This window comes from Rutilus rutilus (assembly GCF_951802725.1).
Source record: "Rutilus rutilus genome assembly, chromosome: 11".
Classification (NCBI taxonomy): Eukaryota; Metazoa; Chordata; class Actinopteri; order Cypriniformes; family Leuciscidae; genus Rutilus; species Rutilus rutilus.
The window spans coordinates 37,697,304-37,724,699 of record NC_140216.1 but is presented as its reverse complement, the minus strand read 5'-3'; the positions used below and the strand labels follow the sequence as shown (position 1 = coordinate 37,724,699).

At 36.5% G+C, this 27,396-nt stretch overlaps 2 protein-coding genes and 1 pseudogene across 6 annotated transcripts; 2 read left to right on the top strand and 1 right to left on the bottom strand.

The window, feature by feature from the left end:
- The first annotated feature begins 98 nt into the window (after positions 1-98).
- LOC311300157 lies at positions 99-27,222 on the top strand (annotated as a pseudogene). Its single transcript, XR_014630313.1, has 17 exons — positions 99-363; positions 2,560-2,643; positions 3,172-3,725; positions 3,839-3,934; positions 7,646-7,879; positions 7,971-8,109; positions 8,930-8,956; positions 9,109-9,663; positions 18,008-18,062; positions 20,844-21,035; positions 23,077-23,160; positions 23,700-24,253; positions 24,351-24,440; positions 24,759-24,992; positions 25,084-25,222; positions 26,039-26,074; positions 26,230-27,222. The product of XR_014630313.1 is annotated as an uncharacterized misc_RNA (transcript).
- LOC311299518 (four and a half LIM domains protein 3-like) lies at positions 9,661-20,144 on the bottom strand. Of its 4 annotated transcripts, none has more exons than XM_084423117.1 (4): positions 19,946-20,144; positions 19,748-19,810; positions 13,829-14,015; positions 9,661-11,329 (listed from the first exon to the last, which is right to left on the bottom strand). In XM_084423117.1, the coding sequence occupies exons 2-4, from the start codon at positions 19,790-19,792 to the stop codon at positions 11,322-11,324; spliced, it is 240 nt and encodes a 79-aa protein (XP_084279243.1). In that variant the 5' UTR covers positions 19,793-19,810; positions 19,946-20,144; the 3' UTR covers positions 9,661-11,321. The 4 variants fall into 4 exon arrangements, 2 of the variants coding, with proteins under 2 accessions (XP_084279243.1, XP_084279242.1); XM_084423116.1 differs by lacking the exon at positions 9,661-11,329 and adding an exon at positions 11,928-12,079; XR_014629138.1 differs by lacking the exons at positions 9,661-11,329; positions 19,748-19,810; positions 19,946-20,144 and adding exons at positions 14,610-14,712; positions 17,924-18,062 and having other exon boundaries at positions 13,358-14,015.
- LOC311299516 (uncharacterized protein) lies at positions 17,831-19,095 on the top strand. Its single transcript, XM_084423114.1, has 2 exons — positions 17,831-18,062; positions 18,703-19,095. Exon 2 carries the CDS (start codon positions 18,750-18,752, stop codon positions 19,071-19,073), a length of 324 nt encoding a protein of 107 aa, XP_084279240.1. The 5' UTR covers positions 17,831-18,062; positions 18,703-18,749; the 3' UTR covers positions 19,074-19,095.
- Positions 27,223-27,396: the final 174 nt, after the last annotated feature.

Sequence of the window (27,396 nt, the reverse complement as noted above, 5' to 3'; positions counted from 1 at the left end):
TCACAAATACAGGTAAAGAGGTCACAAATTAAAGTTAACTTCTGACAGAACATTCTTTCATATTTACCCCATTGTGTTATAAGTGTCTGTGTCAGACTGCTATGAGAGACGTGACACTCATAACTCTCTTCTTCATCTCTGTGAATCTCCACACTGATTCTCATCTGAAAGCTCTCGTCATCATTGGGTCTGACTCCAGTAGAGCTGAAGGGTTCAACGCTAGCGTTGTTCAATGTGATCTTCATCTCGATGTGTTTGGGGTAGAAGCCAGTGGCCAGACAGCTCAGATTCAGCTTGCTTCGGTCACGAGGAGCTTCAGAGGCAAACGTGTGAACATCTGGTGCATCTGCAATAAGAAACATCGTGAGTAAAGAATATTATTACATCTAAAAAAAGACACTTGATTCTGAATACAAAGACATGAAACACTAAGTTCAAAACACTGAAGACATCAGATCAACACATACTGCTTATTGAATTATTAAACGTGGAGATCCAGTCCATGCAGGTCCTGAGGTATGACTGGACGACCAGTCTGCGAACTCTTTGATTGTTCCACTTCATTTTGGTTTCTTTTGCCTTTGGATTTTTCTCCATCCACTGCATTGTGTCAGAATTAAAGGCAATAAAATCCTCTCCATCATATCCGTACTCATCAAACGCTTTTACATTCATCACTGGATCCAGCTCACAGCCGACTCTCCTCTGTAGTGTATGGAGGCCTAAAAATCACAGCATATATACAGCAATTGTATATTGGATAATCATAATCAAACTTTCAGTTCGCCTTATGTAGCACATAAATGTAGGTGTGATACCATGTATAAATAAATGATAATCATTTACATCATTTAGATTTCAGATGTAGTTGGGTTTATGGTTCACATTATAATTCTTGAATGTGACATACGTTGTAATAACGAATGGCCAACGTGGAGGTGCAAGTTTCTCAGGTGCTCTTGATGGCAGAATTCATCACATTAACTAACAAAGTCAGTGTACTGTTTGTCATCATTTTTGTCTATCAACATTAGATCTAAAAATCCTCTTTTTGTCAAATGTTTACTTGAAAAGTGTGCTACCACTTTCGAAGAAACACATTACACTTGATATGATATTTCATGTTAAGCATTCAGATATTTTATGTGTGACCTAAACGTCCAGTTATTTTGAGGGCCACAGTAAGTCCACACTCATATTACAGGTCTGAGAACTGATAAAACAGCTGAACTCAGCAGACTCTCCGTCACGAGGCTGACTCCAGCTCCTTTTTCGCCAGCTCCTTATTCGTCGAACTATTCGTTCCACCTTAAAAATGTTGGACGGTTGTTAACCCCTCCCCCTCAGTGCTTTTGGCTGTATTTTTTGTATTTGGCTGAGGGGGAGGGGTTAACAACCGTCCAACATTTTTAAGGTGGAACGAATAGTTCGACGACGCCTGAAACGATCAACCTCTTTAAACTACAGAATATTTATTGATCCGTTCAAAGAGTCTTGTGGACACATCTGATCCTCACAGGTAAGAGATAGAAATATAAGAGAGATTGTGCTGAACAGGTTTCTAATGGAAGTAATCTTTAGTTGGGGTTATGTCAAACTGGAATAAGTTGAACAGAACCAGGTTTAAGCATATATAGCCAAATACTTAACTATTTTAGTTGTTCACTGCACTGAAATGGTATCAGAATTGTATTTAAATATGTCATTTGATTGGTTGTAATTTTCATCACAGGACAGAAAGACTAAACAAGAAGTAAATGACCTGCAGATTCACTAAACACAAACCTGCTAAACTGCAGATGAAAATCACTTTTATAATAAACTAGATCAAAACTAAACTTGACTATATAATGTATTTTGTGAAGAGATAGGCTATATGTAGTCGTTTAATAGCTGTCTAATTGATGACTAGTCTATTCTTGGGCTATGGTTAGACGTCTATTAGACGTATAAATATAGTCATTCAATAGCTGTCTGATTGTCTACTCTTGGGCTATGGTTAGACGTCTATTAGACGTATATATGTAGTCATTCAATAGCTGTCTGATTGTCTATTCTTGGGCTATGGTTAGACGTCTATTAGACGTATATATGTAGTCATTCAATAGCTGTCTATTCTTGGGCTATGTTTAGACGTCTATTAGATTTTTACTGACAGCCCAAAATTAGCCTCGTTTTAGCCTAGACGTCGGGGCTGTGTTTTGACGGCTATTAGACGTCTATTAGACGCAAAATTGCTTGCTGGGATGTATATATATATGTTTTGTTGGAAAATATATCACTTGTAGTCAGGGTCAAAAGTTCAGTTGAGTTCTCAAAATAAAAGTTATCAAAAGAGCAGGTCAAAGTTCAGTTCTGTAAGTTAACAAACCAATTTGATATAAATTATAAATTTGACTTGAAATAATATTATGATGAATAAGTAAAACTAAGCCGGACTCGAGGTAAGATTTCATTTAAACCTCAGTGACTAAATACACATTAGGAGCAAATATAGGCTTAGATGTTTCTTATAAGTTCTTTGATCATTCAATAACATTTCTATTCTTGAAAACGAAGAGGGAAGAACAATGGCAGAATCTTCACCAACATCAACACAAGCAAGAAAAACCAGGAGACGGAGTATTGAGGATACACCTCCATGTAAGTCAATAAACAAAAAATAAAAACAAGAAGAATGAATTAGTGCATGAATAACTTTCACTCTTCTCATATAATATTTAATATGTAGTTCAGGAGTGTACAGCGGCAGATAAAATCATTTCAAATCAAGATTTCAAATCAATATTGCTCCTTCGTGTATTTATTTATTTGGTACAGTAAGTGTTCGTGTAATGAGCTTCACATTAGGGTTCTGATCAGCTTGTCTGGGTTCATTTAGCAGTAATGACCAGCTGACTGTACATGATCTCTAATATATTTGAGTTTCCTCAAAGACGTCACTCTTTGTCTGTAGACATTCTTTACATTCAACCAACTTCATGAGGTGCATCATGGGATTCTTTATAAACAGTATTAAATGAGCCCATTTATAATAATAAGGCTAATAATAATAATTATTATTGTTATTTAAGTCCTTCAAGCAAAAGCCATTAAATCAAAAAGTCAAATGTGTTTCCAAACTTAAGACTATTAGTGAAGGTGATTTATCTTCATCATTTCTCTCTCCAGCGATGTCTTCCTCCAGCGGTCCACTGACTGAGGAGCTTCAGTGCTCTATATGTCTGGACGTGTTCACTGATCCAGTCAGCACTCCATGTGGACACAACTTCTGCAAGACCTGTCTGAATAAGTGCTGGGACAACAGCCAGACCTGCAACTGTCCATATTGTAAAGAAACATTCAAGCACAGACCTGATCTCAAGATTAACACCACACTCCGAGAGCTCGTAGATCACTATAATAAGAAAAGTCCTGAGAAAAAAGCTGAAGTTCTGTGTGACGTCTGTGAGGAAAGAAAGCTGAAAGCCCTGAAGTCGTGTCTGGTGTGTCAGAGCTCTTACTGTGAAACTCACCTGGAGCCTCATTCGAGAGTGGCAGGTTTAAAGAAACACAAACTGATCAATCCTGTGAGTAATCTGGAGGACTATATATGTCAGAAACATGAGAGACCTCTGGAGCTGTTCTGTCGAGATGATCAGACATGTGTGTGTCTGTCCTGCACTGACGGAGATCACAAGAACCACAACACTGTTTCTTTAGAAGAGGAGAGTGAAGAGAAGAAGGTAGAAGTTACTGACAAACTGATTTTAAATGGCTCTTATCACGAGGAATCACATGTTCTTTAATATAAATGAATCAGTCATGAAACATATTGTGTGTTGTTCTCTGTCTATAGACTCAACTGATGAAGACACAGAAAGACACACAGCAGATGATCCAGGACAGAATCAAGAAGATTCAAGACGTCAAACACTCAGCAGAAGTCAGAAAAGTGAGTTTAAAATAATTAAATAAATTTTAATATCTATCATTGTTTATTGAATTGTTGTATAAAAGCAATTTCACACTCACAGTCACACTGCTGGTCTGAATATCAACACATCTGTGATTCCCTGATCACTTAGTAAAGTGTTCTGTCGGATAACATCTCCAAAATGTTAAATACCTTTTGACTAGTAACCAAAAGTTCAAATCATAGTCTCTGCTGCACCAATTTAACTGATTTAAATACTAGTGTAGAACATTGCATAGAAACCGTGTCTATTCCTCGTTTAGTGAGATCAAATAATAAATCTACTGCAGGATCTAGGAAAAATCTAATTGTTATTAAAACAGAAAATGTTGCTATTAGTAATCAAAAACAATTTTTAAAGCTAGGTCTTCTAGACATTAGATCACTCACACCTAAGGCAGTTATTGTAAATGAAATGGTCACAGATAATAGCTTCGATGTACTTTGCCTTACTGAAACCTGGCTTAAACCAAATGATTATTTCGGTTTAAATGAGTCTACTCCATCAGGATACTCCTATAAGCATGAGCCTCGTCTGATTGGTCGTGGCGGCGGTGTTGCAACAATCTATAGAGATATTCTTAATGTTACTCAGAAAACGGGTTATACGTTTATTTCGTTTGAAGTACTTGTACTAAATGTTACGCTCTTAGATGTTAGAAAAACATCCCTATTATCTTTAGCCTTGGCTACCGTATATAGACCGCCTGGGACTTACGCTGATTTCCTAAAAGAGTTTGCAGACTTTCTCTCAGACCTATTAGTCAATGTCGATAAAGCATTAATTGTTGGAGATTTTAACATACACGTAGATAATCAAAATGATGCGTTAGGGGCTGCGTTTACAGATTTATTAAACTCCTTTGGGGTCAAGCAAAACGTTACCGGACCAACTCATCGTTTTAATCATACACTCGATTTAATTATATCACATGGAACCGATCCAACCGATATAGATATCATTCCACAAAGTGATGATGTCACTGACCACATGGTAACTTGCATATTACGTACTCCTGTAATATATCATGCTGCGCCGCGTTATAGATCAGGCAGAACAATCCTTCCATCCACCATAGATAATTTTTCAAATAGCTTATCTGATCTGTCTCAGCTGCTCAGTGAACCCAAACAAACAGATGAACTAGAGGAACTAACTAGCACTATGAGCACCATTCTCTCTGGAAAATTGGATATTGTTGCACACATTAGATTAAAAAAGGTCAGAGAGAAAAGTAAAGCACCATGGTACAACAATACTACGCATGTTTTAAAGAGAGAAACCCGTAATTTAGAGCGTAAATGGAAACAAACTAATTTAGAGGTCTTTAGAATCGCGTGGAAAGACAGTATGTCACGTTATGAAAAGGCCCTAAAAGCGGCCAGGGCTGAGCACCTCCGCAAACTAATAGAAAATAACCAAAACAACCCTAGGTTTTTATTTAACACCGTGGCTAGACTAACAAATAAACAGATGTCACCTGAACAAAATATTCCGTTACAGTTTAGTAGTAATGATTTCATGAAGTTTTTCACTGAGAAAATAGAAAACATCAGAACCACAATTGTAAACGTTCAATCCTCAATCGCGCCTTATAATTCAGCCTCAATTATCACCCCGCAAGAACAATTACAGTGCTTTACAACTATAGAACAAATAGAGTTAAATAAACTTATCACTTCATCTAAAACAACAACATGTTCATTAGATCCTATACCTACTAAACTACTGAAAGAAGTGTTACCTGTAGTGGAAGAGCCTCTCCTCAATATTATTAACTCATCTTTATCTTTAGGTCATGTTCCAAGAACATTTAAACTGGCAGTTATAAAACCTCTCATTAAGAAACCACAATTAGATCATAATAACTTAGCAAATTATAGACCCATTTCAAATCTTCCTTTTATGTCTAAAATACTAGAAAAAGTTGTGTCCGCTCAACTGGGCTCTTTCCTGCAAGAAAATGATATCTATGAAAAGTTTCAGTCTGGATTCAGGCCGCATCATAGCACTGAAACTGCGCTCGTTAAAATCACAAATGATTTACTCTTAGCTTCTGACCAAGGCTGTATCTCAATACTAGTTTTACTTGATCTTAGTGCTGCGTTCGATACTATAGATCACACAATACTCTTAGATCGACTACAAAATTATACTGGTGATCAAGGACAAGCATTAAGCTGGTTCAGATCATACCTATCTGACCGCTACCATTTTGTTTATTTAAATGGAGAAAAATCGATCATAACTCCAGTAAACTATGGAGTGCTGCAGGGATCTGTGTTAGGCCCTCTGTTATTCTCAATATATATGATGCCACTTGGAAATATTATAAGGAAACATGGAATTAGTTTCCATTGTTATGCTGATGACACTCAAATATATATTTCATCACGGCCGGATGAAAACGCTAAATTATCCAAATTGACAGAGTGTGTTAAAGATATAAAAGATTGGATGACGCGCAATTTTCTTTTATTAAATCCAGACAAAACAGAGGTATTACTTATCGGTTCAAAAAACCGCCCACAAAACCTCTCGCAATACAACTTTAATATAGTAGGATGTCCTGTTACTTTATCCGCTACAGTAAAAGACCTGGGTGTTATACTAGATTGCAACCTGTCTTTCAAAAATCATATTTCATATGTTACAAGAACAGCCTTTTTCCACCTTAGAAACATTGCTAAGCTACGTAATATGCTATCTGTTTCTGATGCAGAAAAGTTAGTTCATGCATTCATGACCTCGAGACTAGATTACTGTAATGCTTTATTAGCCGGTTGTCCTGCATCCTCAATTAACAAGCTACAGTTAGTCCAAAATGCAGCCGCTAGAGTTCTTACTAGATCAAGAAAATATGATCATATAACACCGATTTTAACATCACTACATTGGTTACCTATAAAGTCCTGTATTAATTACAAGGTATTGCTACTGACTTATAAAGCCCTAAATGGCTTAGCTCCAGTCTATTTAACGGATCTTCTATCGCCCTATAATCCATCGCGCTCTTTAAGATCACTAAATTCAAGGCTTACATTTAAATCCGGTCTCTAGTTCATAAATGCCAGAGGAGAACTGGCCCCCGACTGAGCCTGGGTTCTTCCAAGGTTTTTTTTTCTCCATTGGGTCACCTGATGGAGTTTTAGGACACCATTAGGTCACTTGATGGAGTTTTTCGGTTCCTTGCCACTGTTGCCTTTGGCTTGCTCAGTTGGGGATATTTTGGGAATAGTAATTTATTTTTATCAATCAATAAATTCCACTAGAAACAAACCTTGTTGTATTATTTTAATTTAATACTGTGAAGCTGCTTTGATACAATTTGTATTGTGAAAAGCGCTATACAAATATACTTGACTTGACTTAAAGTCACAACAGCTGCGCCTTGCATGGCTGACACCGCCGTCGGTGTATGAATGAGTGAGTGACTGGGTGAATGTGAGGCTATGTAAAGCACTTTGGTGGCCATAGGTCTGTGAAAGCGCTATATAAATGCAGTCCATTTAAAGTAATAACACATCTCTCCTCAACAACACACATGATTTGAGGAATCATTCAGTGCAAACGGTGCAGAATGAGGGATTTTGAAAACCGCCTAAAAACACTGAAGATGAGAAATAATAACACTGATTCTTCTCTTAACAAACGCCACTAATAATGTGTTGATTGTCCTGGTTGAGCAGAGAAACACAGAGAAGGAGAAAGCAGCCCGTGTGGAGCTCTTCACTGATCTCATCCGCTCCATTGAGAGATGTCAGACTGAACTGCTGGAGATGATGGAGGAGCAGCAGAAAGCAGCAGAGAAACAGGAGGAAGAGCTCATTGAAGAGCTGGAGCAGGAGATCACTGAGCTAAAGATGAGAAACACTGAGCTGGAGCAGCTCTCACACACTGAAGATCACCTCCACCTCCTACAGGTCAGTCAACATCTCTCTGATCAATGATAATGCAGTATATGACACCATAACACTCCCCATGCTGAAGGATTTCTCCTCTCTCCTGCTGTAGATTTACTCATCCCTGTGCAGCTCTAGAAACACCAGGAACTGGTCTGAGATCAGTGTGAAGACTGATGAGAGTCTGGAGACTCTGAGGAGAGCTCTGACTAAACTGCAGGACTCTCTACAGGAGAAACTCACGCTACCTGGTACAGCAATATCAAATACACCGTACAGATACATATATTTATCATCTTTTAATATCAGTAATGAAGAATGAGTCTGTTAAAGCTGAAATAAGAGAAGTGTGTGATCATGTGTTTGTGTCTCATTATCATCACAGTTCTTCTTGAAGAGAGCAGGTCATATTCATCTCTAATTTCAGGAAACATGCAGTAAATTCATCTTGTACTAGAAGCTTCATCACTGTAACCAGAACCTTGAGGCTTTAGTAAATCTGTGAACACTTTTAGATGAGAAACAACAGAAAGAAACATTCATTTTCTGCCATTTTCAGTCTTTTCAGCTGTTTCATCTAAATGTTGTGATTATGTGTCAGATTAAATCAGTTTAGCAGAAGAAAATCAAATCATAGACATCATGAATTTAAGATGCAGATTTGTTCATTTTTAGAGGAATATTTCTGACCTGTATCAAACAGCTTCGCAGTGCTGGGCTTCATTTTCACTTTCTCTAAGGTTATTTTTATAGTGTTGTCTTTGCTGAATAACCACAACACTAATACACTCCAAAACTGAGATGAATAACATTAGCCATAACAATATCTAAAATAAAAATGTCATAAAATGTTCACAAAACATTCCCAAAGATGCTCTAAAAAGGAGGAATATTTCGAGCTCAAACACAATAGGAGTTCAGGGATTCTCTAAATATCAGCAGAGAAACATTGATCAGATCAAACATGATGTTGTTCACAATTCTTGAAAATTCTCCTTAAATCTTGTCTATAATTCCACACATAAACATGTCAAAGATCTGATGGTGTTTTATTGTCATGTGTCTCTACAGAACTGAAGAGGAGACAGCAGTATGCAGGTACAGTGTGCTGTCTGCACTACACTAGATTACATTCAGATACTCACAGCTTCATCACTGACCGACAGTATGATTAAACACTGATTACATATTACACACATCATCACTAAATATCTGTATCAAGTTGTGATTTATATTCTCTGTTTTCTCAGTGGATGTGACTCTGGATCCTGATACAGCTCATCCTGCTCTCATCCTGTCTGATGATGGAAAACAAGTGAGATGTGGAGACATTGAGCAGAAACTCCCAGATAAACCAGAGAGATTTGATGAATGTGTAAATGTCCTGGGAAAGGAGGGATTCTCCTCAGGGAGATTTTATTTTGAGGTGCAGGTGAAGGGAAAGACTGAATGGGATTTAGGAGTGGCCAGAGAATCCATTAACAGGAAGGGAAAGATCACACTGACTCCCAGTAATGGATACTGGACTGTGTGGCTGAGGAATGGGAATGAATATAAAGCCTGTGAGGATCCTCGTGTCTCCCTGTGTGTGAGAGTGAAGCCGCAGCGGGTCGGTGTGTTTGTGGATTATGAGGAGGGTCTGGTCTCCTTTTATGATGTGGAGTCCAGCTCTCATCTCTACTCTTTCACTGATCAGTCTTTCACTGGGAAACTCTTTCCATATTTTGGCCCGTGCCTTAATTATGGAGGTAAAAACTCAACTCCACTGATCATCACACCTGTCAAACACAATAAATGAATTTACAGCCCTAATATGAAATACACAATGAAAATGATTTCTATAATTAAAAATCTAATCATGTTTTGCTATTTTTTCATTATTTGTTTTTCATTGTTAAAATCTATAATTCTAGCTATAATTGCAAATTAAAAATATAATGCTTGTTTAACAATTTTATTTTCAATTTTTCATAATTATTCATGACGTTGTTTTCTCCCATCTCAACCTGACAAAGTGAAAGTGTCTGTATTTTTGTTTTTACGTCAAAATCAACCATGTTATGATAATATTAATAAATTATCAAAGCTGTGTCTAATTGCTGTGATAAAAGCTGTGATAATACTGTGGTAAATCAGATGGTAATACCTCAATATATATCAGAACTGTATGATTACCATATTCATACACTATGGATCTTCAAAGTATACATAAAAAACACCATGATATTATGATCATGGTAATAACAAAAAATTTAAAAAGGAGGAGAAGAAAACATTGTAGGTCTATTACCAAGTTACCATGTCTAATGTTTAACCATAACAATAGAATAGAATAATAGACAAATTTCAACACACATCAGATTTATTTAAATGCTCATTTTTTATTGATACAGTTATATACATCTTCAAATAAAATATAGGACTGTTTAATATCTGATGGTGCTGATATGAAGTAATAAAATAAGGTCATCGTTTTGAGGAAAAGGAATATAGAAAGCAAGTCACATATTCTGGTCTTTTCACATTGTTCTGTGTCCTGAGAGAAAGAGTAGAAAACTTTATCTCTTTAAAGTAAACCAGTCACAGTAAAGAAACTCATAAATGATGACAGAATTATTATTTCTGTGTGAACTATCACTTTAAGATTCTCTGAGGCCTCTGTGCTACAGCATTACTGTAGATAATGTTCACTAGGTGGCGCTATATAGTTTTAATTTAATTTGTTTAGTCATTTTGTTTTATTTAGTTTACTTGGTTAAAATGTGTTATTTGTGAGTGCTATGTCTGGTCTATATCTTTAGTCGTAATGATGATTAATAATGATGCCTGCACCACTCATTAATGGATGAATATATTGGATCCACATTTTAATGCTCTGTTTGTGTATTGAGTGTGTGTTGCAGTATTTAACACATGATGGATTGAGTGATTGATAAGTTCTGATGGTTTTAACAGAGACGGCAGGACAAATGTTCTGTCCACTGAGGTTTAGGACACTAGATGAAACCAAAGACCCCAGAGAACGGCTTTAATGGGACCCGGAGTCTCTCCTGGGACAAAGACACAATTTTCATATTTCCATAAACAGAGTCGACTGCATCTAACGGAAGAGTCATGAGAATTTCTTAAACCAATGGCTGCAGATTATGTTTATAAAGGGGTTTGGAAAGATTATTTCTGCTTTGTGATGTTTTTAATCCTCATATTTTATGTAAAGTAGGTCTATTTGTACTTCAAATGTATATGGCTGTCATTAACAAAATGTCAAACCAATAAGCTGCATTATCATTAAACTTCATTATCACAGACCTTAGCTTTTAAGGAACTCAGTGTCTCCATCAGTCCATCTTTTCCACTGGATGTGTGTGTGTCTGATCACAGTGATTGTGTCGTTCTTCAAGTATTGGCCTGTTGGATTCAGCAAATCCACACTAAAGTTCCTGAACTTCCTGATCTTTGAGCTTCAACATCCTGCAGTGAGAAACCTGGAATTCTGCCATCAGTCATTACCAATTACATGTTCCATCCTCATCTTTTAGTTTTACATGCCTTTATTTAAGGTAAAAAAATAAAATAAAATAAACTGTCAGAAATTTGGCATCTGGTAAAAACGAGTAAATTAAAATTACAATTTAAAACCTTCACATGAAGGGTTTATTCATGATTAGAGATGTTAGGGTTGAGTTATATAGGCTATGCAGGATTTCCATAACCTTATATTCTTATATTAAACTGCATGTTTTATCAGACATTTTGTCTCAGAAATGTATATGTACATGTATAGTTAAAAAAAATAGAAAACATAATTTTACTGAACCTCAAATATTTGAAAGTTGTTGTTTATTATGTAACAAACATTTTATGAAAGGAAACACAGGAGCAGTTTTACTGAAGCCATTCATATGTAAAAATACATCAAACATTTAAAAACAAAGTTAAAAGTATTCTTTTGAAAGCAACACAAATAGGAAGCCATCTGTTAAATCATAATTAATATGTGAATATTTCATGTGAGACTTATTAAAAATGAATGGATAAAACACTAATTCATGTGCATTAAAATAGTGCACTGTAAAATTCACTGTTTAATACAAACAACATTTTCTGTCCACATTCTAATGCATCATTACATGATTCAATCCTGTCTCGCTGAACACACACCTCACATATTAACACTCAGTGTGTGTTTTGTTCAGATGTAAGTTTCATTGAGGAATGTTGCTGTTGGAGGGAATTTAAAGGCCTGATGTTAATGCAAACACATGGAAAATTACTCAAACGTAAAATCAAAACTGAGTCACTTTGGCACGAAACACGTTCGCTTCAAATGATTTGAGTTTATCATTTAAACTGTGAAATACATTTACACAATCTAATGTGTTGTTCTAGTTTAGAGATTTTTAACATACAGATTTGGGAGAATGTAACACCTAAATGTATATCATGTATATCATACATGAAGGAATATTCCGTATTGATGTTTCACATGTTTTACCCGTATTTTGAGTTATGCATTGTGTTGTGTTGTGATGGTTAACAGAAAAGTCTGTAAACTTAACTGTAAACAGAACTTTTCTGTTTTTTTATGGATTTTTTTAGTGTTGTTCTGCTAAAGATGATTTATTCAATGTTGTTTCAGACTTATATTGCTTACTTCTGTGCAACAAAAGAAGATCTTCTAGACATAATGAAAGTGAATGGGGACTGGGGCTGTTGAGCTTTTTATAAATGACAAAAAAACCCAACATGGTTTATGCAACTTGTATGTTATGTTTAAGTCATGTTTTGCTTGACTACTTTTGTCATTTTTTATGTGTGGAGCTTGACAGCCCCAGTCTCCATTCACTTTCATTAAATGAAAAAGAGCAACATGGACATTCTGCGTAATATCTTCTTTTGTTTTCCATAGAAGAAGTCATTGGGGTTTGGACCGACATGAGGATGAGAAAATCTAAATAAATTGATGTACTATATATATATATATATATAGGCTATATAAACTTTTTAAATGGACATTTTTTGGGGATATGTGCTTTTTTTTATGTCATATTCGACACAATTTTATGGCTAATAGTATGATTAGTGAGAATATGAAGCTCATATAGTTGTTGGAAAAAAAACTTTTATTCAAAGGTCCAAACTGAGGAAAAACATGCAATTTGTTGTTGCTGATATTTATATGCCCCATAAATTGATGAAATTCTGATTGTTTATAATGTAAATCATTGAGATCTTTATAACAGTATAGCGGACTGCATGAAATGCATGTAAAAATCAGTTGTCACTCAATATCTCCCAGTAATGTCTTAGTTAGATGATATTTAAATGCTTAGTTTTATGATCAAATCTCTGTAGTTTTTATTGTGGGAGGCAAAACGTATAATGCAATACAATGATGACTGAGAGATGAACAAATAAATGTAACAAATAAAAGTCGCTTCAGTCCAGTTTATCTTGAAATATTAATAACAATATAAACGTTATTCTTACATTTACTTTAAAAAATCAAGATTTCACAGCAAAAAGACACGAGAATCACGACCTGAAGGGGGACGTTACAGTTAAATTTACACTAAAAGGCCTTTTACTTGCTAAAATGTATAAACTATCACTCATACAATAGATGATGTAGTAGATTGTGTACAAGTTTTCAGCAAAGTTTTGATAATGTTTTAGAAATGTGCGTATCAAATATGATACACTAAGGTTAAAACATATAAACAGTGAGATATTTGATATTGATATTTGAGTTAGATATTATATTCTCATAGGTCATGACCCGGTGGATGAGAGACTCTTGAGTCCCGATGAACAAGCAGAACTTTATTCACACACACTCAACAGCCTCCAAACACACGACCCTGTTTATGTGCCAACTGTCTCTTGTTTCTGACAGTGTTTCTGTTATCAGCTGAAGGAACTGCTAATGAAGAGCGCTCTTGTTATAAGGACACATTAACACACACTGACCTGTGATGGGTTTGTCGCAGGCGGCACATGTTTGGGCGTACAGGTTACTGAAGCACTTCACACAGAACGGATCTTCACCCTGCGTTGTGAAAGGCTGTCCGGCCAGCTGGACTTTACAACCCGAACACAAGAAACATTCTTTATGCCAGAGCTCGTCTCTGTACGTAACGCCACCCTGAACCAAGATCTGGAAGAGACGAGACCAAACACACTGTCATTCACTGCGTACAACTTAACGAGTTTAGCAGTGGAAAAAAAGCAAAAAATACTCAGTTTTAGATTAATCTTCAGATGTGTGTAGTTTACACTCTTAAAAGTAAAGTTTCCAAAGGGGGTTTTCACAGTTTCATATGTGACCCTGGATCACAAAACCAGTCTCGCACGGGTATATTTGTGGCAATAGCCAACAATACATGGTATAGGTCAAAATTGTCCATTTTTCTTTTATGCCAAAAATCATTAGGATATTACGTAAAGATCAACACCATGAAGATATTTCGTAAATTTCCTAGCGTAAATATATCAAACATTTATTTGTGTGAGTGAATGCAGCACAATCGTGAACATAAATGAATACATCTCAATTCTGAAAAATTGACCCATGTGACTGGTTTTGAGGTCAAGGGTCAAGAGCAGATTCTTCGGCCTGCAGGAAAAACCCTGCATTAATGCCTTCTTGGACTTAAACTCCAGTATCAAATTTTGATGAACACCACTAAAAGGTGATCCACTTTTTTGAGTCTGAAAAAACTGAGTTTGCTCAAACGAAGCCCAAACTGACCCGAGTAGCCACTGAAACCGGTTTCGCTCAACAGGCTTCGGTCGTTCTGGAGACCCTGAGATGACGTTCTCTCTTCTGCTGGAGCCATTATAGTTCATCTGGCCTAGAGATTATAAAATACAATACATTAGACAACTTTAGCATTAAGCTAAGCTCATACTGACTTCGTAATTATTCAGTTTTGTGTTTCATAATTCATAAGCTTTTATGGCACTGAATACTCACTAAGTATACTTAAAAAATATAGCTACTTGAACTTTACTTATACTTATTTTTTGTAAGGGGTGTTTATTTCTTTTTATAATTTGTCCGTGTCTAATTTATATATTCCATGTAACAGAGGTTTCTTAATGTAAAAGTCTTGATGCCATCATATAAGTCTGTCTTTAAGTTATGTACTGCATGTGTTCTCATTATTTATTTATTTATTGTTTTAATGTCGTTTTTCCATAACTTACAGAGCGAACCTTTGCTCCAGTCGATTTTTGCGTCATTGTAGGAGGAAGTGTAAAAGGTAAATAATGGATTTCTCCCGTCTCAGGGGAAAATGAGAGAGTGTTGCACGACCATTCAATAGTATGACTGGGTTTCTAACAATGCAAAGCTTAATGCAAATGGGTGAAGTGTCCCTTTAACAGAGCAGCCATCAAGTGTTAGACAGTATTCTAGGTTATTACGTGAGGAAGTTTTTTGTCCAATAATTAGAATCTCTGTTTTTTCAGAATTTAGAAGTAGGAAATTACGAGTCATCCAATTTTTTATATCAGCTATGCATTCTGTTAATTTAGTGAATTGGTAGTTTTCGTTAGGTTTTGAAGAAATATAGAGCTGAGTATCGTCGGCATAACAGTGGAAGCTAATTCCATGTTTCCTAATGATATCTCCTAATGGTAGCATGTACAGAGTGAACAGCAGCGGTCCTAGTACTGAGCCTTGTGGTACACCATACTGAACTTGTGATCGATGAGACATCTCTTCATTTACTGCTACAAATTGATAACGGTCAGATAAGTATGATTTAAACCATGCTAGTGCAATTCCACTAATGCCAACATAGTTTTCTAGTCTATTTAAAAAAATGTTGTGGTCAATGGTGTCAAACGCAGCACTAAGATCGAGTAACACTAATAGAGAGATACAACCACGATCGGATGATAAGAGCAAATCATTTGTGACTCTAACGAGAGCTGTCTCAGTACTATGGTACGGTCTAAATCCTGACTGGAAATCCTCGCAGATATCATTTCTTTCTAAAAAGGAACATAGTTGTGAGGATATTGCCTTTTCTAATATCTTTGACAGAAAAGGTAGATTCGAGATCGGCCTGTAATTGACTAATTCTGTAGGATCAAGTTGCGTTTTTTAACAAGCGGTTTAATCATAGCCAGCTTAAAGTTTTTTGGTACGTATCCTAATGATAAAGACGAATTAATGATATTAAGAAGAGGATCTATGACCTCTGGAAGCATCTCTTTCAGTAGCTTAGTCGGTATAGGGTCTAACATACATGTTGTAGGTTTAGATGATTTAACCAGTTTAGTAAATTCTTCCTCTCCTATAGCAACGAATGAATCAAATTTTTCCTCAGGGAGACTACAATGCACTGCCTGATGCGATACTGTAGTAGACGGTTGCATAGTTATAATTTTGTCCCTGATATTATCAATCTTATAAGTGAAGAAGTTCATAAAGTCATTACTGCTGTGCTGCTTGGAAACTTCTGTGTTTGAAGCTTTCTTTTTTGTTAGTTTAGCCACTGTTTCAAATAAAAACCTAGGATTATGTTTATTTTCTTCTAATAGGGTTGAAAAATAAGCAGATCTAGCAGCTTTTAAAGCCTCTCTGTATGCAATCGAGCTCTCTTTCCATGAAATGCGAAATACCTCTAGTTTTGATTTCTTCCAGTTGCGCTCCATTTTTCTGGCTGCTCTCTTAAGGGCCCGAGTGTGCTCGTTGTACCACGGCGTTGGATTATTTTCTTTAATCTTCTTTAAGCGCAAAGGAGCAACTGTGTCTAAAGTGCTGGAAAAGAGAGAGTTAAAAGTTTCTGTTGCAATATCAAGTTCTTCTAAGCTATCCGGGATGCTAAGATGATGAAACTGATCAGGAAGATTATTAATAAAGCAATCTTTAGTAGCAGAAGTGATAGGTCTCACATATTTGAAACACGGAGTCAGCTTTGCAGCCTTGGCTAAATGTAATTTACACGAGACTAGATAATGATCTGAGATGTCATCGCTCTGCTGCAGAATTTCAACGGCATCAACATCTATTCCGTGTGATAATATTAGATCTAGAGTATGATTACGACGATGAGTAGGTCCTGACACGTGTTGTCTAATTCCAATAGAGTTTACAATGTCTTTAAATGCCAAACCCAATGCATCTTTTTCATTATTGATGTGTATATTAAAATCACCAACAATTAGTACTTTATCTGCAGCCAATACTAACTCTGATAGAAAGTCCGCAAATTCTTTGATAAAGTCTGTATGGTGCCCTGGTGGCCTGTATAGAGATCGCTAAGACATGTGACCAAATGGGCGGCAACCTCTTCAGAACGCAAAGAATTATGGGTATGTTTGGCCAGGCTGGCATAGCAGGCAAGTGTTCTGGCATGAAAATAATGAAAAATTAGCGTGAAAAACAGAATATAATCCTACAAAATGCAGGCATCTTGAACACTGCGTTCTTCCCTCCATGCAATGAAGTTTGGCGCCTTATGTTTGTGCCGCGGATTCCCAAAATGCTTTGCGTTCACCACTGGGAATACGTCATGATGACGTCACATTAGCAATCCTTATACAGTAGCCAGCACAAATCTCAAACGTGATTTATCATTTATACTATATATTTTTACATTAAGTACTAACACTTCAAAAGAATTATATTTAAAACTTGATTTCTTAGTGGTTTTGAAAATATTACTATAAATTACAGCAACACCACCCCCTTTGCGTTTCAGACGAGGTTCATGTTTATAACAGTAATCTTGCGGGGTGGACTCATTTAAAGTAATGTAATCGTTTGGTTTTAGCCAGGTTTCTGTCAAACACAGCACATCTAGGTTATTATCTGAAATCATATCATTAACAATGAGTGCTTTTGAAGTAAGCGATCGAATATTCAGCAACCCAAGCTTTAGCATTTGCTCATCTGTATTATAGCTGTTTTTTATTTGTTGAACATCAATTAAATTTTTAACCTTAGATGGGTTTAAACGTTTTTGGGATTTCCAAATTCGGGGAACAGACACTGTCTCTATATGATGATATCTAGGTGAAAGAGGCTCTATGTGATGGGATTTATCTGACCTGGGTGACGCGAGGCCGCTAGCAGACGGTCGGTTTAGCCAGTCTGTCTGCTTCCTGACCTGGTGCCCAATTTGTCACTACCAGTGCCCGACTAATGACAGTCTGACTCAGTGCCTGAAGAAGGTCAAGGAGGAACATGGTAAGACCCTCACACACACAGCCTGCAGGGGGCAGAACACACACACACACACACACATCAGCATATGATGGAGAACTCATGCATTTCACAAAACACTTATTCATAATGGACCATTACAAATAGATTCTCTCTAGGATTAATATGATAATAAAAGTAGCGCATAAGGTTTATGTATTTTATTCATCATTCAGGATCCTGTTTTTGGATGCATGATATTTCACTGGTAATTTTGTATGTGTTACTATGGCTAATACCATGGTATTTTTTAGTACCCTGGAGTACCATATAAACTTTTTTGTTTGTTTAATCCAGTTTTACTTAATTTATGTATTGTATTAAATATTTATAATTTATAAATGACTTTTTATTTTATTTATTTTTTATTTTATTTAGAGATTTTTAGTATAGTTATGCATTGAATTATGTATTGTAGTTAGTCATTCAGAATACTCCTTTTATATAAAGTAAATATGATTTTGGTGTCTACATAACATATATGATATGTTAATCATAAATGATTTCATCATTCCTATACCGGACACTGAATCTATAACCTTAATTTATAAAGTGACGTCCTTTACTGTTGTTTCCTTTATTATCGAGTACGCTCTTCATTTGAGTCTCACTTCCCCCCCGTTAGGGAACTGCTACATCAGTCTGGAGGTTAAAGGATATGACTTCACTCTGATGGTGAGGTCAGAGGCCGAAATCCCCACCGACCTGAAGATGACGAAAGACAACATCACCGAGCTGAGCAAAGCCACCAAAGCCATCATATCCGTGGCCACTAAACTCCAAGAGATGATCGACTGGCTTCTGAAGAAGGAGGACTCCATGACCACACAGCTGGAATCTACAGATCACAGTCACCAAGACAAGACAAGGCTGCTGGACAACCTGAAGGAAAACCTCCGAGAGGCACGGAGAGCGAAAGAAACGAGTCCGAAGTACAGGAAGGAGGCCGGGAATCTTCTCAACGAGGCCGCTGTGCTGTCCGGGATCACACCGTGAAATATAGGAAGTATTCTTGTGTACAATATGAAGAAACGGACACAATATGTGACCCTGGATCACAAAACCAGTCTCGCACGGGTAAATTTGTGGAAATAGCCAACACATTGTATGGGTCAAAATTATCCAATTTTCTTTTATGCCAAAAATCATTAGGATATTAAATAAAGATCAACACCATGAAGATATTTTGTGAATTTCCTAGCGTAAATATATAAAACATTTATTTGTGTGAGTGAATGCAGCACAATCGTGAACATAAATGAACAACTTTAAAGGAGATTTTCTCAATGTTTCGATTTTTTTGCACTCTCAGATTCCAGATTTGCAATAGTTGTATCTCGGCCAAATATTGTCCTATCATAACAAACCATACATCAATGGAACGCTTGTTTATGCAGATTTCATGTGATGTATAAATCTCAATTCTGAAAAATTGACCCATGTGACTGGTTTTGTGGTCCAGGGTCACATACTGTATATGGTCGGAGGCTTTTGTAAATATTTCAATGTACTTGTACATTAAGCAGCTGGTGCAACCGGCTCCATATAAAAAATAAAAAACTAATTGTAATCTATATTGACCACTAAAGCTTACAAATTATTTAACCTGATCAGAGCGGTGAAATGAAATTCTTATTTTGAAACCCTGAGATGTGTTTTCATGGAAGAACCTCATGAATGTAGGAAGATCCTCTTCTGGCTTCACTGCTGTACATGAGCACAGATTCTTCGGCCTGCAGGAAAAACCCTGCGTTAATGCCTTCTTGGACTTAAACTCCAGTATCAAATTTTGATGAACACCACTAAAAGGTGATCCACTTTTTTGAGTGTGAAAAAACTGAGTTTGCTCAAACGAAGCCCAAACTGACCCGAGTAGCCACTGAAACCGGTTTCGCTCAACAGGCTTCGGTCGTTCTGGAGACCCTGAGATGACGTTCTCTCTTCTGCTGGAGCCATTATAGTTCATCTGGCCTAGAGATTATAAAATACAACACATTAGAAAACTTTAGCATTAAGCTTAGCTTAAGCTGACTTCGTAATTATTCAGTTTTGTGTTTCATAATTCATAAGCTTTAATGGCACTGAATTTTAAAGCAGTTTATCTGCATCACTTCAAAAAATTATTAAAACGTTTATTAAAGGAAAATTAGTTATTTTGAAAAATGTTTTTCTTTAGTCCACACAATGAAAGTCAAATGTTATTTTGCACCCCATTGACTTCATTGCAAGGACAAAAGAATAATTCAGTTCTGTAGAAAAACAGAAAGTCATACAGGTTTGAAACAACATGAGGGTGTAATTTTTAGGTGAACTACTTTAAATAGTTTTAAACATTTTGAACTTGCTATTTAACTCTTTGTGTGCCGTTCCTGCGCAGAAACACCATAAAAACACATTTAAAACTACCAGTGCAAATACAGCTGCAGTTACTGCCAAATCATGCCTTCTAGATTCTTCACTGCTATTAGTGCGCTCTTCATCTGTAGGAAAACAACAACAGTCTTTTTACAAATTTTATAAATTAATAACAACATGCAAAGACCAAAAAAAAAAAAATCTCCAAATTTAATTTGAGAAAATCTGACTGAGCTGCAATCACAAATACAGGTAAAGAGGTCACAAATTAAAGTTAACTTCTGACAGGACATACTCTCATATTTACCCCATTTTATTATAAGTGTCTGTGTCAGACTGCTATGAGAGACGTGACACTCATAACTCTCTTCTTCATCTCTGTGAATCTCCACACTGATTCTCATCTGAAAGCTCTCGTCATCATTGGGTCTGACTCCAGTAGAGCTGAAGGGTTCAACGCTAGCGTTGTTCAATGTGATCTTCATCTCGATGTGTTTGGGGTAGAAGCCAGTGGCCAGACAGCTCAGATTCAGCTTGCTTCGGTCATGAGGAGCTTCAGAGGCAAACGTGTGAACATCTGGTGCATCTGCAATAAGAAACATCGTGAGTAAAGACCTTGTCCCTTAACCCCTCCGTTTTGCGCGTTCCCGTGAAGGGGTAGGGTTGTCTCGATTCTCTTTTGGTTGGAGGGGCAGCACTAGGGGTAGGGGGAAGGGCCAGATAGCCCTTGAAAGATTGGGCCTTATATACTGAGGGTTTAATTACATTATTTTAGTCAGTCGGGAACTAAAGTGGGCCGGTCTAAGGCATGAAACTCCAGGGCTGAAAATGAGTCCCAATCCGGCCCTGGCCAACGTGGAGATGCAAGTTTCCCAGGTGCTCTTAATGGCAGAATTCATCACATTAACTAACAAACAAAGTCAACGTACTGTTTGTCATCATTTTAGTCTATCAACATTAGATCTAACAATCCTCTTTTTGTCAAATGTTTACTTGAAAGTGTGCTACCACTTTCGAAGAAACACATTACACTTGATATAATATTTCATGTTATAGCTTTCAGATATTTTATGTGTGACCTAAACGTCCAGTTATTTTGAGGGCCACAGTAAGTCCACACTCATATTACAGGTCTGATCACTGATAAAACAGCTGAACTCAGCAGACTCACCGTCACATTTGGATCTTGTGCAGTTTGCCAGAGTATAAACCAGATGTATAAACCAGTCTTTAGATTCATCAGGTTCTTCAGTGTCTCTCCAGATCTCTGAACTCTGACGGTCTCTTTTCCAGGTTTGTTCTTCATTACTGTAGTGAGAGATCCGTCTGTCATCATACAGACCCACTGCACTGAACTCAGGACCGGAGGATCCAGCAGGTTTGGAGAGAGCGCTGTAAACATACTGGAGAAGATGTCTCTCTGGAGGAAAATAAAAGCAAGACAAATTATTCTGAAAAGATACTGACAAGCCACATTGATCACTAAGTTACATTGGGCTAAGTTCCCAACCACATTCCTGAAAAAAATATAGCACAGAAAGATAAAGTCGTATCAAACCCTAACGGAACTTCTCCTTCTTCGTTGGTGTTTTATGGCAGTAACAGAATGTTTATTTTACGGTCCAATCCAGTTTCTCGTAGAAAATTAAACAGAAATGTTCTACCTTTTTCGCTATCTGTACATACCATAGACTGTAAAAAAAAAAAAAAAAAAAAAAAAAAAAGTAGGCTACCGGTATGTACATCATGCATACACATACCCTGAAGTAACGTACGCAGACATGTTCGATGTTTTATCCACACGGACCGCTCTGACGTCACTGTAGTTCAGAGAGATTCAGAGAAAGTGAAACTAACTTGATCAACGACAATATGGACTCCTGAAACGATCAACCTCTTTAAACTACAGAATATTTAATGATCCGTTCAAAGAGTCTTGTGGACACATCTGATCCTCACAGGTGAGATAGAAATATAAGAGAGATTGTGCTGAACAGGTTTCTAATGGAAGTGATCTTTAGTTGGGGTTATGTCGAACTGGAATAAGTTGAACAGAACCAGGTTTAAGCATATCAAATACTCAACTATTTTAGTTGTTCACTGCACTGAAATGGTATCAGAATTGTATTTAAATATGTCATTTGATTGTTTTTAAAGCAAAGTTTGGTGTTTCTGTCATTTTGTCACATGGCAGAAAGACTAAAGAAGCAGGAAGTAAATGACCTGCAGATTCACTGAACACAAACCTGCTGAACTGCAGATGAAAATCACTTTTATAATAAACTAGATCAAAACTAAACTTGACTATAATGTATTTTGTGAAGAGATATGTATATATATATATGTTTTGTTGGAAAATATATCACTTGTAGTTAGGGTCAAAAGTTCTGTTGAGTTTTCAAAATAAAAGTTATCAAAAGAGCAGGTCAAAGTTCAGTTCTGTAAGTTAACAAACCAATTTGATATAAATTATAAATTTGACTTGAAATAATATTATGATGAATAAGTAAAAACTAAGCCGGACTCGAGGTAAGATTTCATTTAAACCTCAGTGACTAAATACACATTAGGAGCAAATATAGGCTTAGATGTTTCTTATAAGTTCTTTGATCATTCAATAACATTTCTATTCTTGAAAACGAAGAGGGAAGAACAATGGCAGAATCTTCACCAACATCAACACAAGCAAGAAAAACCAGGAGACGGAGTATTGAGCAAACACCTCCATGTAAGTCAATGAACAAAAAATAAAAAAACAAGAAGAATGAATTAGTGCATGAATAACTTTCACTCTTCTCATATAATATTTAATATGTAGTTCAGGAGTGTACAGCAGCAGATAATAAAATCATTTCAAATCAAGATTTCAAATCAATATTGCTCCTTCGTGTATTTATTTATTTGGTACAGTAAGTGTTCGTGTAATGAGCTTCACATTAGGGTTCTGATCAGCTTGTCTGGGTTCATTTAGCAGTAATGACCAGCTGACTGTACATGATCTCTAATATATTTGAGTTTCCTCAAAGACGTCACTCTTTGTCTCTAGACATTCTTTACATTCAACCAACTTCATGAGGTGCATCATGGGATTCTTTATAAACAGTATTAAATGAGCCCATTTATAATAATAAGGCTAATAATTATTATTATTATTATTATTGTTATTTAAGTCCTTCAAGCAAAAGCCATTAAATCAAAAAGTCAAATGTGTTTCCAAACTTTAGACTAGTAGTGAAGGTGATTTATCTTCATCATTTCTCTCTCCAGCGATGTCTTCCTCCAGCGGTCCACTGACTGAGGAGCTTCAGTGCTCTATATGTCTGGACGTGTTCACTGATCCAGTCAGCACTCCATGTGGACACAACTTCTGCAAGACCTGTCTGAATAAGTGCTGGGACAACAGCCAGACCTGCAACTGTCCATATTGTAAAGAAACATTCAAGCACAGACCTGATCTCAAGATTAACACCACACTCCGAGAGATCGTAGATCACTATAATAAGAAAAGTCCTGAGAAAAAAGCTGAAGTTCTGAAAAAAGCTGAAGTTCTGTGTGACGTCTGTGAGGAAAGAAAGCTGAAAGCCCTGAAGTTGTGTCTGGTGTGTCAGAGCTCTTACTGTGAAACTCACCTGGAGCCTCATTCGAGAGTGGCAGGCTTAAAGAAACACAAACTGATCAATCCTGTGAGTAATCTGGAGGACTATATATGTCAGAAACATGAGAGACCCCTGGAGCTGTTCTGTAGAGATGATCAGACTATTGTGTGTGTGTCCTGCACTGACGGAGATCACAAGAACCACAACACTGTTTCTTTAGAAGAAGTGAGTATTAAGTACTAAAATATTTCACCTATAAATTAAAATTGTCATTATTACCCTTATCATGTCATTCCATCAATCAAATTTTCTCTGTTCATAGACTCAGTTGATGATTCAAGACACACAGCAGATGATCCAGGACAGAATCAAGAAGATTCAAGATGTCAAACACTCAGCAGAAGTCAGAAAAGTGAGTTTAAAATAATTAAATTAAATTAATTTTAATATCTATCATTGTTTATTGAATTGTTGTATAAAAGCAATTTCACACTCACAGTCACACTGCTGGTCTGAATATCGACACGTCTGTGATTCCCTGATCACTTAGTAAAGTAATAACACATCTCTCCTCAACAACACACATGATTTGAGGAATCATTCAGTGCAAACGGGGCAGAATGAGGGATTTTGAAAACCGCCTAAAAACACTGAAGTATGAGAAATAATAACACTGATTCTTCTCTTATCAAACGCCACTAATAATGTGTTGATTGTCCTGGTTGAGCAGAGAAACACAGAGAAGGAGAAAGCAGCCCGTGTGGAGCTCTTCACTGATCTCATCCGCTCCATTGAGAGATGTCAGACTGAACTGCTGGAGATGATGGAGGAGCAGCAGAAAGCAGCAGAGAAACAGGAGGAAGAGCTCATTGAAGAGCTGGAGCAGGAGATCACTGAGCTAAAGATGAGAAACACTGAGCTGGAGCAGCTCTCACACACTGAAGATCACCTCCACCTCCTACAGGTCAGTCAACATCTCTCTGATCAATGATAATGCAGTATATGACACCATAACACTCCCCATGCTGAAGGATTTCTCCTCTCTCCTGCTGTAGATTTACTCATCCCTGTGCAGCTCTAGAAACACCAGGAACTGGTCTGAGATCAGTGTGAAGACTGATGAGAGTCTGGAGACTCTGAGGAGAGCTCTGACTAAACTGCAAGACTCTCTACAGGAGAAACTCACGCAAACTGGTACAGCAATATCAAACACACCGTACAGATACATATATTTATCATCTTTTAATATCAGTAATGAAGAATGAGTCTGTTAAAGCTGAAATAAGAGAAGTGTGTGATCATGTGTGTGTGTGTCTCATTATCATCACAGTTCTTCTTGAAGAGAGCAGGTCATATTCATCTCTAATTTCAGGAAACATGCAGTAAATTCATCTTGTACTAGAAGCTTCATCACTGTAACCAGAACCTTGAGGCTTTAGTAAATCTGTGAACACTTTTAGATGAGAAACAACAGAAAGAAACATTCATTTTCTGCCATTTTCAGTCTTTTCAGCTGTTTCATCTCAATGTTGTGATTATATGTCAGATAAAATCAGTTTAGCAGAAGAAAATCAAATCGATAGACATCATTAATGTTTATTCATGCAGATTTGTTCTTTTTTAGAGGAATATTTCTGACCTGTATCAAACAGCTTCGCAGTGCTGGGCTTCATTTTCACTTTCTCTAAGGTTATCTTTATAGTGTTGTCTTTGCTGAATAACCACAACACTAATACACTCCAAAACTGAGATGAATAACATTAGCCATAACAATATCTAAAATAAACATGTCATAAAATGTTCACAAAACATTCCCAAAGATGCTCTAAAAAGGAGGAATATTTCGAGCTCAAACACAATAGGAGTTCAAGGATTCTCTAAATATCAGCAGAGAAACATTGATCAGATAAAACATGATGTTGTTCACAATTCTTTAAATATAACCTTAAATCTTGTCTATAATTCACACATAAACATGTCAAAGATCTGATGGTGTTTTATTGTCATTAGTCTCTACAGAACTGAAGAGGACACAGCAGTATGCAGGTACAGTGTGCTGTCTGCACTACACTAGATTACATTCAGATACTCACAGCTTCATCACTGACCGACAGTATGATTAAACACTGATTACATATTACAAACATCATCACTAAATATCTGTATTGTAAATTTGTGATTCATATTCTCTGTTTTCTCAGTGGATGTGACTCTGGATCCTGATACAGCTCATCCTAAACTCATCCTGTCTGATGATGGAAAACAAGTGAGACATGGAGACATTAGACAGAAACTCCCAGACAAACCAGAGAGATTTGATAAATATGCAATTGTCCTGGGAAAGGAGGGATTCTCCTCAGGGAGATTTTATTTTGAGGTGCAGGTGAAGGGAAAGACTGACTGGACTTTAGGAGTGGCCAGAGAATCCATTAACAGGAAGGGAGAGATCACACTGACTCCCAGTAATGGATGCTGGTCTGTGGCTCTGAGGAATGAGAATGAATATAAAGCCTGTGAGGATCCTCTTGTCTCTCTGTGTGTGAGAGTGAAGCCGCAGCGGGTCGGTGTGTTTGTGGATTATGAGGAGGGTCTGGTCTCCTTTTATGATGTGGAGTCCAGCTCTCATCTCTACTCTTTCACTGATCAGTCTTTCACTGGGAAACTCTATCCATTTTTTAACCCGTGCCTTAATGATGGAGGTAAAAACTCAACTCCACTGATCATCACACCTGTCAAACACAATAAATGAATTTACAGCCCTAATATGAAATACACAATGAAAATGATTTCTATAATTAAAAATCTAATCATGTTTTGCTATTTTTTTCATCATTTGTTTTTCATTGTTAAAATCTATATTTCTAGCTATAATTGCAAATTAAAAATATAATGCTGGTTTAACAATTTTATTTTCAATTTTTCATAATTATTCATGCCATTGTTTTCTCCATCTCAACCTGACAAAGTGAAAGTGTCTGTATTTTTTTTTTTTATCAAAATCAGCCATATTATGATAATATTAATAAATTATCAAAGCTGTGTCTAATTGCTGTGATAAAAGCTGTGATAATACTGTGGTAAATCAGATGATAATACCTCAATATATATCAGAACTGTATGATTACCATATTCATACACTACACTATGGATCTTCAAAGTATACATAAAAAACACCATGATATTATGATCATGGTAATAACAAAAGAATTAAAAAAGGAGAAGAAGAAGAAAACATCGTAGGTCTATTACCAAGTTACCATGTCTAATGTTTAACCATAACAATATAATAGAATAATAGACAAATTTCAACACACATCAGATTCATTTAAATGCTAATTTTTTATTGATACAGTTATATACATCTTCAA